General features: G+C 47.1%; 1 protein-coding gene across 5 annotated transcripts in view; it reads left to right on the top strand.

Moving 5' to 3' along the window:
* The first annotated feature begins 2,428 nt into the window (after positions 1-2,428).
* Positions 2,429-15,674, top strand: part of PABPC1L (poly(A) binding protein cytoplasmic 1 like) — a 29,093-nt gene continuing 15,847 nt past the window's right edge. For 3 of the 5 annotated variants that reach the window (XM_030533181.1, XM_030533182.1, XM_030533183.1), the window contains exons 1-8: positions 6,549-8,060; positions 9,083-9,276; positions 9,855-9,970; positions 10,953-11,092; positions 12,461-12,555; positions 12,949-13,086; positions 13,703-13,798; positions 14,478-14,744. In XM_030533181.1, coding sequence (XP_030389041.1) covers positions 7,868-8,060; positions 9,083-9,276; positions 9,855-9,970; positions 10,953-11,092; positions 12,461-12,555; positions 12,949-13,086; positions 13,703-13,798; positions 14,478-14,744 — 1,239 coding nt within the window. In that variant the 5' untranslated portion in view covers positions 6,549-7,867. Of the gene's footprint in view, positions 2,628-6,548; positions 8,061-9,082; positions 9,277-9,854; positions 9,971-10,952; positions 11,093-12,460; positions 12,556-12,948; positions 13,087-13,702; positions 13,799-14,477; positions 14,745-15,674 lie in introns of those variants that run through there. The other 2 variants (XM_030533180.1, XM_030533184.1) reach the window with 2 other exon arrangements.

The following is a 15,674-nucleotide window of genomic DNA, read 5'->3' on the forward strand; positions in this document are numbered from 1 at the left end:
TCAAATGCACAAGATGAATTTTGACCTCAGTGCTGGATTAAGATGTATTACCTATAGGCATAAAAGTAGGGCTAAAGTCTATAATATATTTACACATGGAAAAAGTATGAGGTTAGACACAGAGCTCAGGTTATGTACTGTGAGATTGCACATATCTGCTTCTTCACATGCTGGCTAGCTGCCTGAAAGGGAGTTTGTTATGGAGCAGAGGTGTCACTGGATTTAGGTGAGAAGGTGTGAGTTGGTTTAACTCTCTAGATTTTTAGTGGCTGTTTTTACAGAAAATGCATTTGAGAAGTTTTAACTAAATACTGTAGATTGGCCACCAATATTGAGCACTCTCAGACTTAGAATTTAAGGTCAGAAGAGACCACTATGATCATCTAGTCTGACCTCCTGCATGTTGCAGGCCACAGAATCTCACCCATCCACTCCTGTAATAGACCCCTAGCCTCTGGTTTAGTTACTGCTATCATTACTGCAATGTGACTAGGGCTTGGGTGGACTGCAGCAGTCATTCTGCAGCAGCACCCTGTCTCAGCTTTTCTTTTAGGAAGGGAAGAATAACTTTTCCAACCATTAATATAGGTGCCATTCTATTTAAGTAAGTAGAACACGATTACCCGCTTTGGGCTAGAATCAGCGTACGGGGTTTAATCTACCTGTACTCTTTACAGAAAGTCCATAGGATCTAATTCCAAGTGCTAAGGAGTTTTGTGTCACCTAAAGGTAATTTACCGCTCACTAAAACCATGTTGGATATCTATTGGTATATGACTGAAGAGGGGAAGACCACCACTTTAAATCTCCAGCTCCTCCTGCAGCATGTGGGCATTCCTTGGTTTTCTTGTCATGTACGCAGCAGGCCTAAACCTTCTTTGCTTATGAGTGCTGCCAGTGTCAGAGGCCAAGGCAGGACGGCTGAAGGAAATTCAGTAGCAATACATCATTTTAAAAAGTCACATTAAATAAAATCCTTTCAAACTTCACTCAGCCCAGCCATGTTCTTGCAGTTTTTCAGGTTAATGGGAGTCTCCTCTCCCCACCAGCAGCATGGCAAATGGCTGGAGTTAAGGAACAATATCCTTGAATCTAAGGTGAACTCCTGGGGAAGTAAATTCTAGGATTTTCAGTTTTTGCGTTACTATTATTTATTGTATTGTGGTAGGATCTAGGAGCCCCATCTGTGGATTAGGACCTCATTTTGCTAGGTACTGCCCAAGCCTAGAACAAAGACAGTTTCTGCCCCCCAGAGTTTACAATCTAAGGGAATAAATACTAGTATTAATAAACCTACAATTCTCCATATGCCTTTTCTGTGACAATTAAGACTGTGTGTTCTTTCCTCAGATGCAGGGATTGTCATTCACATATTCTTATTTTTGGCACAGTTTGGCCCCTTTTCTTCATGATCTCAGATAAATACAGGGCCTGATTTTCAGAAGGGTGGAGAACCCATGTAACCCAAACGGTGATTTTGAGCCCCTACTGCTCCTATTCATTTCAATCAGAGTGTTTTGGTGGTATAAAGGTGTGGTATTTAAATGTGGATTTTCTCCCCTGCCTTGTTTGATTTCTCAAAATATCATTAGTCATCCAGTGGCCTTCTGATAAACTTGGGTACAAAGGAGCTGGTTCCCATAGTAGAGTTGATGGTTCAATGTGAATGGCACACTTAAGGCTCTGCTGGAACAAATTCAACCCCTGTGATTCAGTTGCACATTTCCACACACCTTCTGCACCTCAGTATGTAATCTACATTTGACAGAAATGCTGAACGGCTGCTGAGAAAAGATCCGCTGGGTACCTTACTCTGTTTTAGTTCTATCGCCCTCTATATTTCTCTTTGACTCAGTATCTAAATGCCCCCTCACATCTCAGTAAGACAGAAGAGCAGTAAAGTCCCTCTTTTACAGATGGGGAGCCAAACCACCACAGGGAGAGAGAGGTGACTTTCCGAAGGGCAAGGTGTGTGAGAGAACATCTTTGATTAGATCAACTTCTGTTGGGGAAAGAGACAAGCCTTTGAGCTTACACAGATGGCTTCTTCACTGCATTTCCCAAGAGCAGGCAGGATTCCTGGGGTAGTGGAGGAAGCAAACCCCAACCTCTTCCTTAACAAGACTGCCCTTCCCCGACTGGGGCCATGGGATGCCTGTCACCATAGTGCTGTATCAGAAGCCCTCCTGAACACTGGTTCTCAACCAAGTGGTTCTCCGAGCACACCCCCCTTCTGCTCCGAGTGCTTTAAACCAGCCTGGGGCTTGGCCCGCCAGGCTAGGATTGGAGGACTAGCCGGAGCTGGGGTGGGTTCGAGCGTGCGCAGCAGCTGAATGGGAAGGGGGTGGCTGGCTGGCCCAGCGCAGGGTTTAGCCTGGCCCTGGGCCGAGGAGGGCCCCTGAGCTGGAAGGGAGGACGCAGAGCGAGGGAGCCCCGGGCCCACCACCACCACGTACCGTTTGCAGCTGGCTGCGCTGCCAGCTGGGGGAGTGGCCGCCGGCCCCGCCTGCCCGGCAAGGGGAAGGGGCGGGGCCCGGCCCGGCCCGGGGAGCCCTGAGAGCTTCGCTCGCCTCTGGTAGCCGCCTCCTGCAGCGGAGCGGCTGGGTGTGAGAGCGTGACGGCCACGTGTGAGTGTGGGCGCCCGGCGGGAGGAGGGTGCCCATAGCCCGGCGGGTGAGCCCCACTGCACTGGCTCCTATCTCCGCGCAGCGTCCGCCCAGCCTTGCGGGCCGCGTGGAGCTGCACGGGGCTGGGCCGCGGGCGAAGCAGGCAGCGAGGGGGTGGGGCTGCGGTTCTGGGGTGTGCCAGGGCTCCTGGCTGGTCGGGGGTCAGCCCGCTCCGCTGCCTCAGGGGGCTCATGCGGCTCAGCGAGCGGGGGGTCTAATGAGAGCTTCCTGCCTCCCCTTGATTCCGTTGTTACAAAGCTACACAATGCTCTACCTCCCCTCCCCCCTGCACACTCCCTAAGGCTGGGGGGAGTTCTTAAATGCTGGCTACCAGGGCTGTCGCGCTATGAAAGGGGTGGGGGCTTTGTGGACAAGTGGAGGAACTGATTTTAGGCATGTTTCTAGTGGGATCTTGGATGCTAAAACCAGCCAACCTGATGCAGTGGGTGGCGCATTTTCGGCAGAAGCGGTGGGGTATTCCTTCCTCCCTAAAAGGCTTTTACCAAACACCGAAATGTTTTACTGCTGTGCTTTACCCAGAAAAGTCACTTGGCAGAAAAACTCATTTAAATGCATCAGAATCTCACCTGCTTTTGAGAGCAACAGCAAATGGAGATTTAATTGGTATAAATGCTGAGATAGACTAATGGAATGAGCAGCACAGAAATGGAAAGCAAATTCTGCAGGTGGGGAACCAAGTTATTAAAAGCCCCTGCTGTGTCCCTGGGATCTGAGATTTTTCTCAGACAAGCTAATGGCTTTTGACTCTACTGAGCAATGAGGAACACACCTTGACAATTCTGTTGGGTCACAAATATTAAATAATAAAACCTTGAAATTAACACAGGATTTTAGGGGAAGTTGTATATCTAACTGCCCTTTGTGACTTGGACAGTCTCCCCTTTTAAGTACTGTGGGGAACATACTATGATGATTCATACCTCATGCAATTCCACTGAAGGCACATGGTGTAAAATTTGAACTTGAAAGCATGCAGATCCTGTGATGCTTATGGGTTCTGTGGTGGGTTGGTGTATTGAGGAAAGGGGCTTCGCAAGGTTGTAGTATCATAGAACACCAGGATCAACCTCATTTTCTAACTCCTTGGACTTCCCTTGAGCTGTGAAATTTAAACTCACTTTATAATACTGAAAATCCAAAATCTCATATTCTCCAACACATCAACAATCAAATGTGATAAAGTTTCCATTTAGCTCTGTTTGCGTGCAGATCCTTCACAAAGGAGAAAATCCCTTGGAAAGAAGCCATGCTAAAGAAAATGGTACAAACATTGAAGTAAATGAAGACTCGAGTGTAGACAGAGATGGTAGATATCCCTCTCTCCAAAATGGAGGTTGTCTAGGTGCATGTGAACATAGGTATCTAAGCTATGAAACCACAAAGCTAGTGACCAGTCTCCTGCAAGAATGATTTGAGGGGGAGAGAACACAAATGGCTCGGATGGGCCCTTGATGTTGAGAACTTATGCAAACTGGCTTTGGGAGCCCCAGTCCTACGAATCTCCTTTGCTGCGCAGACATGGAATGAGAGTGCAATGCAGACCATTTTCAAGAAGTAAATCCTAGTTTTGCAGAACACTCGGGGTTAGATTCTTCCCTCCACACACTGCTCCTTGGCTGGGCTCCAGAGTTGCTAATGTGGCTTTGAACTCTTCCCTTGGTGACACACTCTTTTTGTTTCATTGTTCAGGGAGAGTGCAATTTATGTTAGGCGTTTCTCCACCGGAGAGGAAGTGTTCAGTGGTTGGAACATTAGCACTAGAAAGCAGCACTTAAGGGTCCTATTCCCAGTTATGCCACTGACTTGCTCTGTGGTCATGGGCATGTAATTTCCCTGAGGTTTTCCTCAAGTGATAATACTTTCCTACCACAGAAGGGTGTTATGAGACTTAACTAATGTTTATAAAGTGCTTTGAGATTCACAGACCAAAAGAACCAGAGAAGTGCTGGGAAAATTCCTTTTACCTCCCTGCTAAAGGAGCGGAACCATATTTCCAAGATTTCTTTATTGGGTGTTGAGGGAAGAGAACAACCAGGGACTTACACTGGTCAGTGGATAGGCAAGGCCAGAGTGAACTTCAACTTTCTGGGGCAGTGAGGGCTGGGACCATTTCTGGAGACTAGGATTCCAGAATTCTTACATGTTCTAGTCTCAGTCTACTCTCTTGTACTATGGACTAAAGACCACTTCTGAACACATGGGGACCAGGTTTCTTTCTGCTGTGACCTGACTGATATCATGGGCTGAGTTTTAGTCTATTCCCCGGTGAAGTTTCTTTCTTGATTGCCTGAGCTTTCAGGGTGGTGTTGATGTGGGCTCTGTTATTTGCTGGAGTGGGAACCCCACCTCCACCATCTTTAGCTTAGTTGTTGTTGGGCTGCACTTTTACTGCTGGCTGCACACGTAAGGTAAGATGACATTTGACTCTGTGACTTTTCATGGCTCAGAACTGTTGGCCTATTTATTCATAGCATCCTTGGGCAAAATGGGATGGATTTGAAAAGGCAATTCGCTCTCTCATTGCCTAGTTTTTCTCTCTTCCCCCCTCCCCCTTGCCCTTCCCAGTATTTTGATTTATTTGTTTTAGTAGTCTTACTTATGCCACATTTCCAGCTTTATCCAGATTTGTCCACACAGACGAAGAAGATCCTGCCATTGGCCCAAGTGTGGTGACTAAAGGCCTTACAAAACAGCAGCCTTCTCACTAACTGTAGAGAGTTGTTAACACCTCTTTCCTGAGCCTGTGCTTATGGGGGTGAACATATTTGCATGAGGGCCATGGGAGATGCTTTTCAGTTACTTCAGAAGTTAGAATCTCTTGGTATGTCACACTGGGGCACTGAGTTTGGGAGCTGATGCAAACTTCTCCAGAGATCAGCATTTGGCTGTGACTCAAAGCTGGTAGATGATTTTTAAAGTATTTAACATACAATAATCACGTGCTGTACTAATATTAAAAATATTTATATTTATATGTATATTTCAAACATTGATTTGGCACCCATCACTGTGTTATCTAAGGAGCCTTGAAACATTTAAGCTGAGACCTTAAAAATCTCCAGTGAGAGAAACCAACTAGGGTGACGAGATGTCCCGACTTTGGGGTCTTTTTCTTATATAGGCTCCTATTACTCCCCACCCCTATCCCGATTTTTCACATTAGCTGTCTGATCACCCAAAAACCAACAGGACTCTTCCCTGCTGCTTGCATCTTTACCAGCCAGTCAGGGTTTAATCGGTTGGGAAAACTTGGGCAAAGGCCTATATCTTGCAACTCTGGAAGTTGCTAGGTTAGTACTTCTGCAGAGAGTGCATTCTAGGGGCCTGGAAGTGCTACCAAGAAAATTCTGCCACTAGCACATGGTTTACCTCTAGAGCAGGGGTAATCAAGAAATTTGGACCTTGATTAAAAAAAATAACTGATCAAGGTATAGTCAAGATCCAGACTTCAGAGAAAATACAAAAAAAAAACCCCAAAACGATAAGTAAATAAAAAGATTTCACAGTCTGTTCAAAAGCGTCTGATGGTCTGGATTTGGCCAGCAGTCCACCTACTGACTACCCCTGCTCTAGAGGTCTGACTTCACTGCACAGTTCAACTCGGGTGAGCAGTGCCTGGGTTAGCCTAACCCAGGAATGAGCACCCTCACTGCAAAGCCCTAGCTGCATTACTGCATCCTCACCATTTCTGCACTTGTCTGTGTGTGTCTGGGGATATATCCAGTAGTTCTTTGTGTTGAGATGCTCTATGATTCTTTCCCAGTCAGTTGCCAATTGCGGGAGAATGGTTGGAAGGGGTTTGGAGAATTATCAGCATTCCAGTGGTTTGCGTGTGGCGGGGTGGGGGTGGGGGGGCGGAGTTTCTGCATTCTCACTGCAAAGTAGGTATGTTCCAGCCAGAGTTAAAGCAGAGCCAGCCTGGGCTTAAGACATTGAAAACCCACGTCAGAAGTTTTTTCTGTATGTCTGGTTGGGGTGAAGGTTAAAACCTGCATAAGAGCCCAGGTTAACCATGCAATTGAAGACATGCCCCCCCAGATATCCGATTCCAGGATTCTTGATAAGAGTAGGTCATGTGGTAGGTTGGAGGGGCAGTGATTCTTAGAACTGATAACCTCTCCTGGCACCTTGTTCTCACTTCATTGGTCCATGATACCAGAACAAATGGTGGTTGTACCATGCCTAGAAACATTGGTTACACTGCTTGGTGCCTCATCATCAGCCTTTTATTTCAGTCCGTTATTTTTCTTTGATATTCTGCCTGAAAGCCTTTGTTTCATTTTTGCTAGTGTTTGAGTGGTACATGGAATAGTTTTGTGTGGGCCTCAGTCCTCTGAAGTGAGGGGCTGGGTAGTATAGGCTCTGCCACTTTGCCCTACTCCCCCAAATTCCCCTCCCCCCAACTATTTAGCCTTTCCTTAAGAGGCCATTTGCCAGTCTCCACTTCTACAGCGTGTATGTCTGTCCTATATCCTTCTAGATCTATGACAAAACATACACAATGGCTCCCAATGCACTCTGCTTCAGCAACATTGAATCTTGCAGTGTGATGTCATCCTGGAACAGTACAATATACAGTGATGCTGAAAGCTATGATGTCATACAATGAACGGTAACACCTTCATAGGAAACCTCTATTACAGCAAATGCCCTCCATGGTCCTTGGATTTGCTTTTCTGCCTGAAGAACAGGGGAAGAAAACTAACACAGTATAAGGGATTAGAATACAAATCTATTGGGTTGTTTTGCTTACTGTGGAATGAAATTCCATTTGGCATCTCTTAAAATAATGAACAACACCCCAGCTGAGTATCCTATTGTCTGTATAGCTTGCTCGAGCTGGGGAACAGAGTTCTGGTAATATACATAAACCATTCAAGCTTTACATTATCAATATAAGTGAGAGCACAGCATTATTGAAAATACTGGATCTGTGGTATACCTGGAGGGTAGTTCAGTCCTGATGTGTTACTAGGGGGAACTTAAGGATTCTGGATTCTATTCTCTGCACTGCAGCCAACTTCTTTCTAGGCAACTGGGGATTTGGGCTGAGACTTTAATTGGTGGTTGCTGCATGTGACCAAAGTCCCTATTCTCTTATATGGGCACAAAAATATTCTCTGTGCCACAGTAAGTAACTAGGTCTTGCTTCACTTTAAAGTTAAGCTTTGTGGGTGACCATGAACGCTAGTGGCCCTGGATATCCATTAGCTTCTTTGTATGTGGGAGATCTTCACCCAGATGTGACCGAAGCCATGCTGTATGAGAAGTTCTCACCTGCTGGACCAATCATGTCCATCAGAGTTTGTCGGGATGTTGCCACACGTCGATCGCTCGGTTATGCCTACATAAATTTTCAGCAGCCCGCTGATGGTAAGCCTGATAAAAACTTTACCTCTGGAAAGTTTAAATCTGTGGTTTGGGATGGGGTGTGAGGGTTGATTACAGGGGTCATGTTAAGGCTGCCAGGTTCAAAATAAATACTGACTTAATGCTTTGTTTTCACTTGGTTCTAGTCTAAATCTGTGCTGGGTTCTTATGTGGTGCCAGTCAGCGTGGTATCTGAGTGTCTAATCACATGTGTGCGCCTAGATAGAGGGTTGGAGGGGAGACACCAGGGGCCCTAAAGTTGCATTTTCTACCCAGATGAAAAAGTCAACATGCATGAATACCCTTCCTCCAAATGCTCAAAGATATATTTGACTTGATTGTCCTCCTCTGAGAGCAGAGCAGGGGAAAGCAGTATTGCCATGTACGTGTTCAAGATGACAGTGACAAACTGTATGGGATTCTCATTTTCTAGCATCAGAACTGCTAGGTGGGGATTTGTTCTCATTTTAACTAAGATGATTCTGAATCAAATGGCAGAACTTCTAAGACACCTTTGATTTTTGGAATGAGGTTACAGGGGGTGAAGGGTGCCAGGTCAGTAGCACTGGAGACTGAAATCATCTCTTGCTCAAAGCTGAAACAACATGGGCAGCCAGGTTTAAGGTTGTTCCATTTTACTGTGCATGACAAATGGGGAGTTTTCTTCAGTGCTAATGGGCAAAAGGATTCTCAGATTCTTGTAGATAGGCTCTGTTCATGTAGCCACCCAAAGCTCATCACCTGACTCCTCCGTTGTACATGTTACTAGAGGACTATCTGGTGTGTCTACTGTGGTGTGGAACGTGGCTTGCAAGATAGCTCCTAGGCTGCCTCTCTGGTTATGACTTACTGGGGTCTTTTTCTCAACAATGAGGCTAGAAAATAACACTTCCCTGCTCCTTGTAACAATCTGTTTGTGCGGACACCCAGTGTTACAGTAGGTGGAATATCAAGCCGTGTCACAATTCTTCTCTCCTTGTAATTGTCTTCACTTGTTCATAACAAATGTGCGTGTTTCCTGCCAGCTGAGAGGGCCTTGGACACCATGAATTTTGAAGTGATCAAAGGTAGGCCCATTCGAATCATGTGGTCCCAGCGAGACCCTGGCCTCAGGAAATCAGGAGTTGGGAATGTCTTCATCAAGAATCTGGACGACTCCATTGACAACAAAGCCTTGTATGATACGTTCTCAGCCTTTGGGAATATCCTTTCTTGCAAGGTACGTATGTTTTCGCTGCAAGAACAAGATTTATCCTGGGACTTGCCTACACTTTGTTACCAGGGTTATCAAACCGGTTGAGATCTGAATACTCTCTGCATCGCTTTGTGTGGTTTTCTTTAAATTTTCATCCATTAAGTGAATAGGAGACTTAAAGGGGTTTTGGGGAGGAGCACTGCTATCTTATTTCCGCTGGCAAAGGAGGCTGGATGCAACTCGCTTCAGAGCTGATGCACTCTGACTCAGCTAGAAGGGATCTCCTGAGAGCAGTGCAGACCACTTCCTATCTCAGGGGCTCAGCACGTTTCCTCAATGGTGTTTCCAGCTTCTGTCAATCCTGGGAGCTGAGCTTGTGACCTCTTACCCTTCCCCACCCCCCCAGTGTGTCATGAGCATGGGATTCTAGGTATTGTAGCATGGTGAAAAGCAGATGCCAATGACGCTGAATGTTCCTTGGCAATGGGACTTGGGTTTGGCCTGGGTGGCTGCTAGGGAGGTCTGCCTGGGTGGGGCTTGGGGAGGTCTGCCTTCGGTTTTTCAGGGCTCTTCAGCGTCTGACTCTGCCTCTCTCTTGGCAGGTGGTTTGTGATGAGAACGGATCCCGTGGTTATGGCTTCGTTCACTTTGAGACTCATGAGGCAGCAAATCGGGCCATTGACACCATGAACGGGATGCTGCTCAATGACCGCAAGGTGTAAGTGGGATGGGGGGATCCTCATTTTGTGCTGCTTGTCCCTTCAATAGCCCTCTCTGAATGTGGCCTTTGTATAGTAACTAAACTCTTGGTTATCGGTATTTGCTCAGTGTGGTGCATAATCAGCATTGCTCACTGGGCAAACATGCTCCCTGTTAGGGCCTATACTGTTTCTGCCCTTTTTTCACTGGGCTTTGGAGTGATGCTGTTGATCCTGGTAGGGTTGCAGTATGGAGGCTGAGAACTGTTGGCACAGAGGGAACAAATCCCTAGTCCAGGCACGAGCAAGTGTACATCATGTTGGTGATGCAGCACTGCAGATGTCCATAGCTCTGTACAGGTCCCTGACTCCATAAGAATTCAGTTTAAGATAACGTGGAAGAAAGAGGCTTTAGCCTTCTCCAGTCCTCCCTTCCCCTCCCCTCCTGTGAAAGACCTCAGCACTCTTGGATCTAGTGAGCTCTAGATCGCTGCCTTTGTATTGCCACTGCTTCCTAGCTGGGATGCAAGGGCAGGGAGCTGGGATGAGGGTGGAGCTGGCACTGCAGGGAGGAGGGGCAGACCATACACCATCTAGGAGGGAGAGAGGGCAAATAATTGAATTCCTTTAGGATCTGCTTGATCCGGTGAGATCCCTCAGGAATGTCTGGTATGGGATGGCTCTTAGTGCACTCCGTGGAGCAGAGACAATCTGTTCTGTGTCTGTACAGACCCCAGCAAAGGGAGGCCCTGGACTGGCTAGGGCCTCTGGGTACTACTGCAGCATTAATGTTATGTAACAGTAGCCGGCGTTGGGGATAGGGGGAATGTGCAAGTAAGATCTGCTCAGGTTGCTGAGATGCAAAAATACGCAGTTACTAGTGATAAAGCGACAGTCACCGTTAGAAGTGACTCTGCTGACCAGTAGACTTCCATGTTTTTTTTTCCCCCTGGCCAATGGATGTATGGTGAGGATTCATGTTCCTCCGTTTACTTTCTGCAGCTTTGTCGGCCATTTTAAATCCCGTAGAGAGCGGGAGGCAGAATTTGGGGCCCGGGCGATGGAATTCACCAATGTCTATATCAAGAACTTTGGGGATGATATGGATGATGACAGACTGCGGGAAATATTCTCCAAGTTTGGTGAGTAGCGTTTCTATAGCAAAATCTGCATGGTGGATGGTGAATTGGAGGCTGTGGGACCAAGGAGTATGTACAAGGGAAAGAGCCTGAGTGAGTTAGACTTCCTGTCATTTATATACACTTCTACCCCGATATAACGCTGTCCTCAGGAGCCAAAAAATCTTACCGCGTTATAGGTGAAACCGCATTATATCGAACGTGCTTTGATCCTCCAGAGTTCGCAGCCCCACCCCCCGGAACACTGCTTTACCATGTTATATCCGAATTCATGTTATATCGGGTCACGTTATATCGGGGTAGAGGTGTAATAGGTTAGTGGTAACACTTTTCCAAGAACAAACCCAGCTGAGGACTTCGCCAGTCATCCCAAATGACTGCAGTCATCTAGTGCAGCTTTGCAGAACTGTCATTAATTTAATCACTTATCTACTCTTGACCATGATGATGGAGGATGACTGATGGCTTACCTGCTTTTCAAAACAAACCACAAACAATTGCCCTTCCCAGGCAAGTGAGTGAGTAGAACTTCTCAAAGCTGTGCCTGAGCATGGAAGCCAGTTACAGAAAGGTAAATGTCCTTTAAATTACTAGTCTGAATTTAGAATAACCTTTTTGCTTTTTTCCTCTGGGTCTCCTAGTGGGTTGCGACTGTCTCCTAAGTTCTTGGAACAAGGTCTGTTTGTTGTTAAGCCCTGAGCACACTGTTGGTGCTTGAGAAATACTAAATAATCTAACATTGCTGTAGTGCCTTTCATCTGTGCTTCTCAAAGGCTGCGTTTCTGTGATTAGATTCCTCACAGGTAGATGGGGATGTTTATCTCAGTTTTGTAGATGAGGAAACTGAGGCACCAGACCTTGTGACTTGCTGTGTAACCCTGGGCATCAGGAATAGAGCCCAGGTCTGCTGTGCCAACCAGTATATACGTTGGGTCATGACTCGTCTGGCTGTATAGCTCCTGTAGGAAACCTTGCTAGTGGGGAGGGCTTGGAGAGACCAATCTAGTGAGTCGGGGTGCCTGTATTTATATATCTGCTACCAGCATTGTGTCACTTGTGTTAGCCGGGATGCCTTAGCGGACAGGGGATTGTCCACACTGCAATAGACACTTGTCATTGCCCCCATTCTGCACCAGTGTATTTTTGGAGTCACCCCAACAGGTGGAGCTCCTTGTACTGCTGCCACTGCCCCCACATCACACAGCACTGGCCTGACCTCTAACAAAGTCTTTGTGATCATTAACCAAAGCAGGAGATAGGAGGGGGGGTGGGAGGGCAGGGGTGGTTTCCTCAAGCTCTGAGCAGAGACCTTGGTGGACAATATCTTTCCACTCCAGGTTGTTCTCAGGCACTGCACTCTTTTTTTTGCAGGGAAGACGCTGAGTGTCAGAGTTATGATGGACGACACTGGTCGCTCGAAAGGGTTTGGGTTTGTCAACTTTGAGAAGCACGAAGAAGCCCAGAAGGCAAGAGGGTCTTTGCTTTATATATTTAATTGAGTCTGTGACATTTAGAAGCCTGGCTGGGCCTTTATTCTCATGAGCAGGGGCAGAGTGGTGCCAGCTGTTGAAATGCAACTAACCTATCTGTTAGTGTGAAAGATTCCATAACTTCCAATTCCTGTAGCTTCTTGTTAACGACATGTGTTTGCGTGGCCAGTGAGTCTGTCTGGGCAGTCATCCTATGCAAAGGGAAGCCCTGTAATCCAAACTTGGAAGCAAAGCTGCTTTTATACCTTTGTTATTTTGAAAAATCTCTAATAGTAATGGGGAGAAATAAAGCCTACACAAAGGGGGACTGGGAGGGTGCTGGGGCTGTGGTTTCTCTTAGTGCTTAGACTTGGGATCATCTCCTGGCAGGCTGTGGCAGACATGAATGGGAAGCAGATCAATGGCCGGATGGTGTTCGTTGGCCGAGCTCAGAAGAGGATGGAGCGTCAGAGTGAACTGAAGCGTAAATTTGAACAGATCAAACAGGAAAGAGTGAGCAGATACCAGGTAATGGGAGAGAAGTGGAGGTGCCTTATGCCACATGCCTGTTTGCTCTCTGGAATGGTCACCAGATGGAGTAACAGCTTGGCATGTCTCTGCTGAGCCTCCTAGTCTCAAAGGGAAGCTTTCAGGCATTCCAGATACAAAGGCATGGCCATTGCTGAGCGAGCCCTGTTAGAGATGCTAGCTGCCATTGGGATTTTCATCAGAGAAATGAGCCTCCTTGGTTGCCTGGCATGCTGGGATTTCATATGTCTGCATTTGTGGCATTGGATTCTTAAAGGAGCCAGCCCAGTTCCCTGTGTTACACAGTCCTCTGGGGTGTGTTCTTATAGGCAACACCTACAAGTGAGGAGTGTGTAAAACCAGTGTAGTCCTAAACCCCTACAGCAAGTAAGTGACTTCACTGTATCTGCCACATTCTTTTATTCCCAGAAAAAAAGGAGGATTTATATTAATAGAGTAGGTTGGAAATACAGTCTTCTGGGAAGGTGTCAGTAAGACACAGCAGAACAAGTTCCTAATGGAACGTTTATTGTGGGCCTTCTGTAGCCATCCTGAATTGTGCGAGGCTTGCTGTCCTCTTTGGAGGAAATCTAGTTATAGCCCTATCTGTTCTTAGGGGGTGAATTTATATGTGAAGAACCTGGATGATGGTATTGATGATGAGCGGCTGAGAAAGGAGTTCTCTCCATATGGTACCATTACTAGTGCAAAGGTAAGAGAACTGGGCTACCACGGGGAGTCTAATTCACAAGGCATTAGATCCTAAACAGTCACTGATTTCGGTGTGGCGGTGCTTTATGGGGCACTGGTACTGAACATAGCAAGTCCTAGACTTTGGACCTGCGTAAGCCTCAATCCTCGGCACTTGAGTTGTGACTGGCTTGCATTTTGGCCTATAGCTTTTCAGATTATGCAAATAAATCACTAATATCCCTGCTGCTGTGGAGACTATCTGCTGGCTCTGCAGTGCTCACAGCCCCTGCTAGCCTGGGGAACTCGGGTCAGGAATCCAGCTGATATGTCCCCTGCCTCACCCACATGTGACAGCATGCGAGGCTGCTGCTAGAGCTGTTGTGTTTTGAAGTCAGCTGGGAATAGGTGTCTAGAAATAGACACTTAGAAAAAATCACCCTTGATTCATACATGTGACTTGCACTGTATGATGGCTGCACCCAGGGCTCCTGCCTCCAATCTTGCTTGGAATAAATCAGTCCCACGCAGCCCCTAGAGCCTCAGGCCACAGTGCTGGTTGCCTCTGAGTCCAGAGGCTGGCTGCTGTCCACTGTTTCCCTCCCTGCTCATGTTCCCCACCTGTGATGACAGCTCTGTGTGATACGCGGATGGAGTGCCTGGCATTCAGTGGACTTTGTTGTGTTCTAATCTAATTTTAGGTGATGACAGAGGGTGGACACAGCAAAGGGTTTGGGTTTGTATGTTTTTCCTCCCCAGAAGAGGCTACCAAGGCCGTGACGGAAATGAATGGACGGATCGTCAGCACCAAGCCTTTGTATGTTGCCCTCGCTCAAAGAAAGGAGGAAAGAAAAGCGATTCTCACCAACCAGTATATGCAGAGACTGGCCACTATGAGGGCCCTGCCTGGCCCTCTCCTTGGCTCCTTCCAGGCACCCACAGGGTACTTCTTGCCTGCCATCCCACAGGTGAGGCCCCGTCCACTCCTCTGGGAGGGGCTTGTCAGCAGACCAATATGGAGTCTGAGAAGCCTGCCTGGAGCCAGACTCACACTGCGCCCTCTCCCGATGGTATTTGATTCTTTGGCACCTCAGCACCTCCAGCACTGAGAATAATTGAACCAAATAGCTTGTTTTAGGACCCTAAAGATGACAAACCAAAGATTGAGTCTAAGGATGTCAGAGCTGCAGGTGTCATTTTGAGTGCTGCTCTGTTCCAAGCACTCACAGAATATTGGGGTTGAAGGGACCTCAGGAGGTCCCCTCCTCAAAGCAGGACTAATCCCCAACTAAATCATCCCAGCCAGGGCTTTGTCAAGCCTCACTTAAAAAACCTCTAAGGAAGGAGATTCCACCACCTCCCTGGGTAACCCATTCCAGTGCGTCACCACCTTCCTAGTGAAAAAGTTTTTCCTAATATCCAACCTAAACCTCCCCCGCTGCAACTTGAGACCATTGCTCCTTGTTCTGTGATCTGCTACCACTGAGAACAGTCTAAATCCGTCCTCCTTGGAACCCCCTTTCAGGTATTTGAAAGCCATCAAATCTCACTCAGCCCCTCCATCCTTCCACCCCACGACACACTAAGCTGATGCAGAATTGGTTACCATTAGAATCTGTCCTGATCATCTGTCTGCTTACCTGATGGACAGATGGGCTACTGTGCCACACTTCACCTGACTCCAGTCTGCCCTGCATGCTTGTGGTGTTGGTTGACCACTGTCAGCATGCCCAGCACTGCCAACATCGAAGAGTCTCTGCCCCCCAAGAGCTTACAGTCTAACTGGTGTACATAATACAGTGTGTAAACACCATAGGCAAAACTTTCAAAACGAGGTGTCTAAAGCTGGCTCCTAAGTCCATGTGTAGACCCTTAAATGAATGGACTGTTTGTTTATT

The sequence above is a fragment of the Gopherus evgoodei genome, chromosome 14 (genome assembly GCF_007399415.2).
Source record: "Gopherus evgoodei ecotype Sinaloan lineage chromosome 14, rGopEvg1_v1.p, whole genome shotgun sequence".
Classification (NCBI taxonomy): domain Eukaryota; kingdom Metazoa; phylum Chordata; order Testudines; family Testudinidae; genus Gopherus; species Gopherus evgoodei.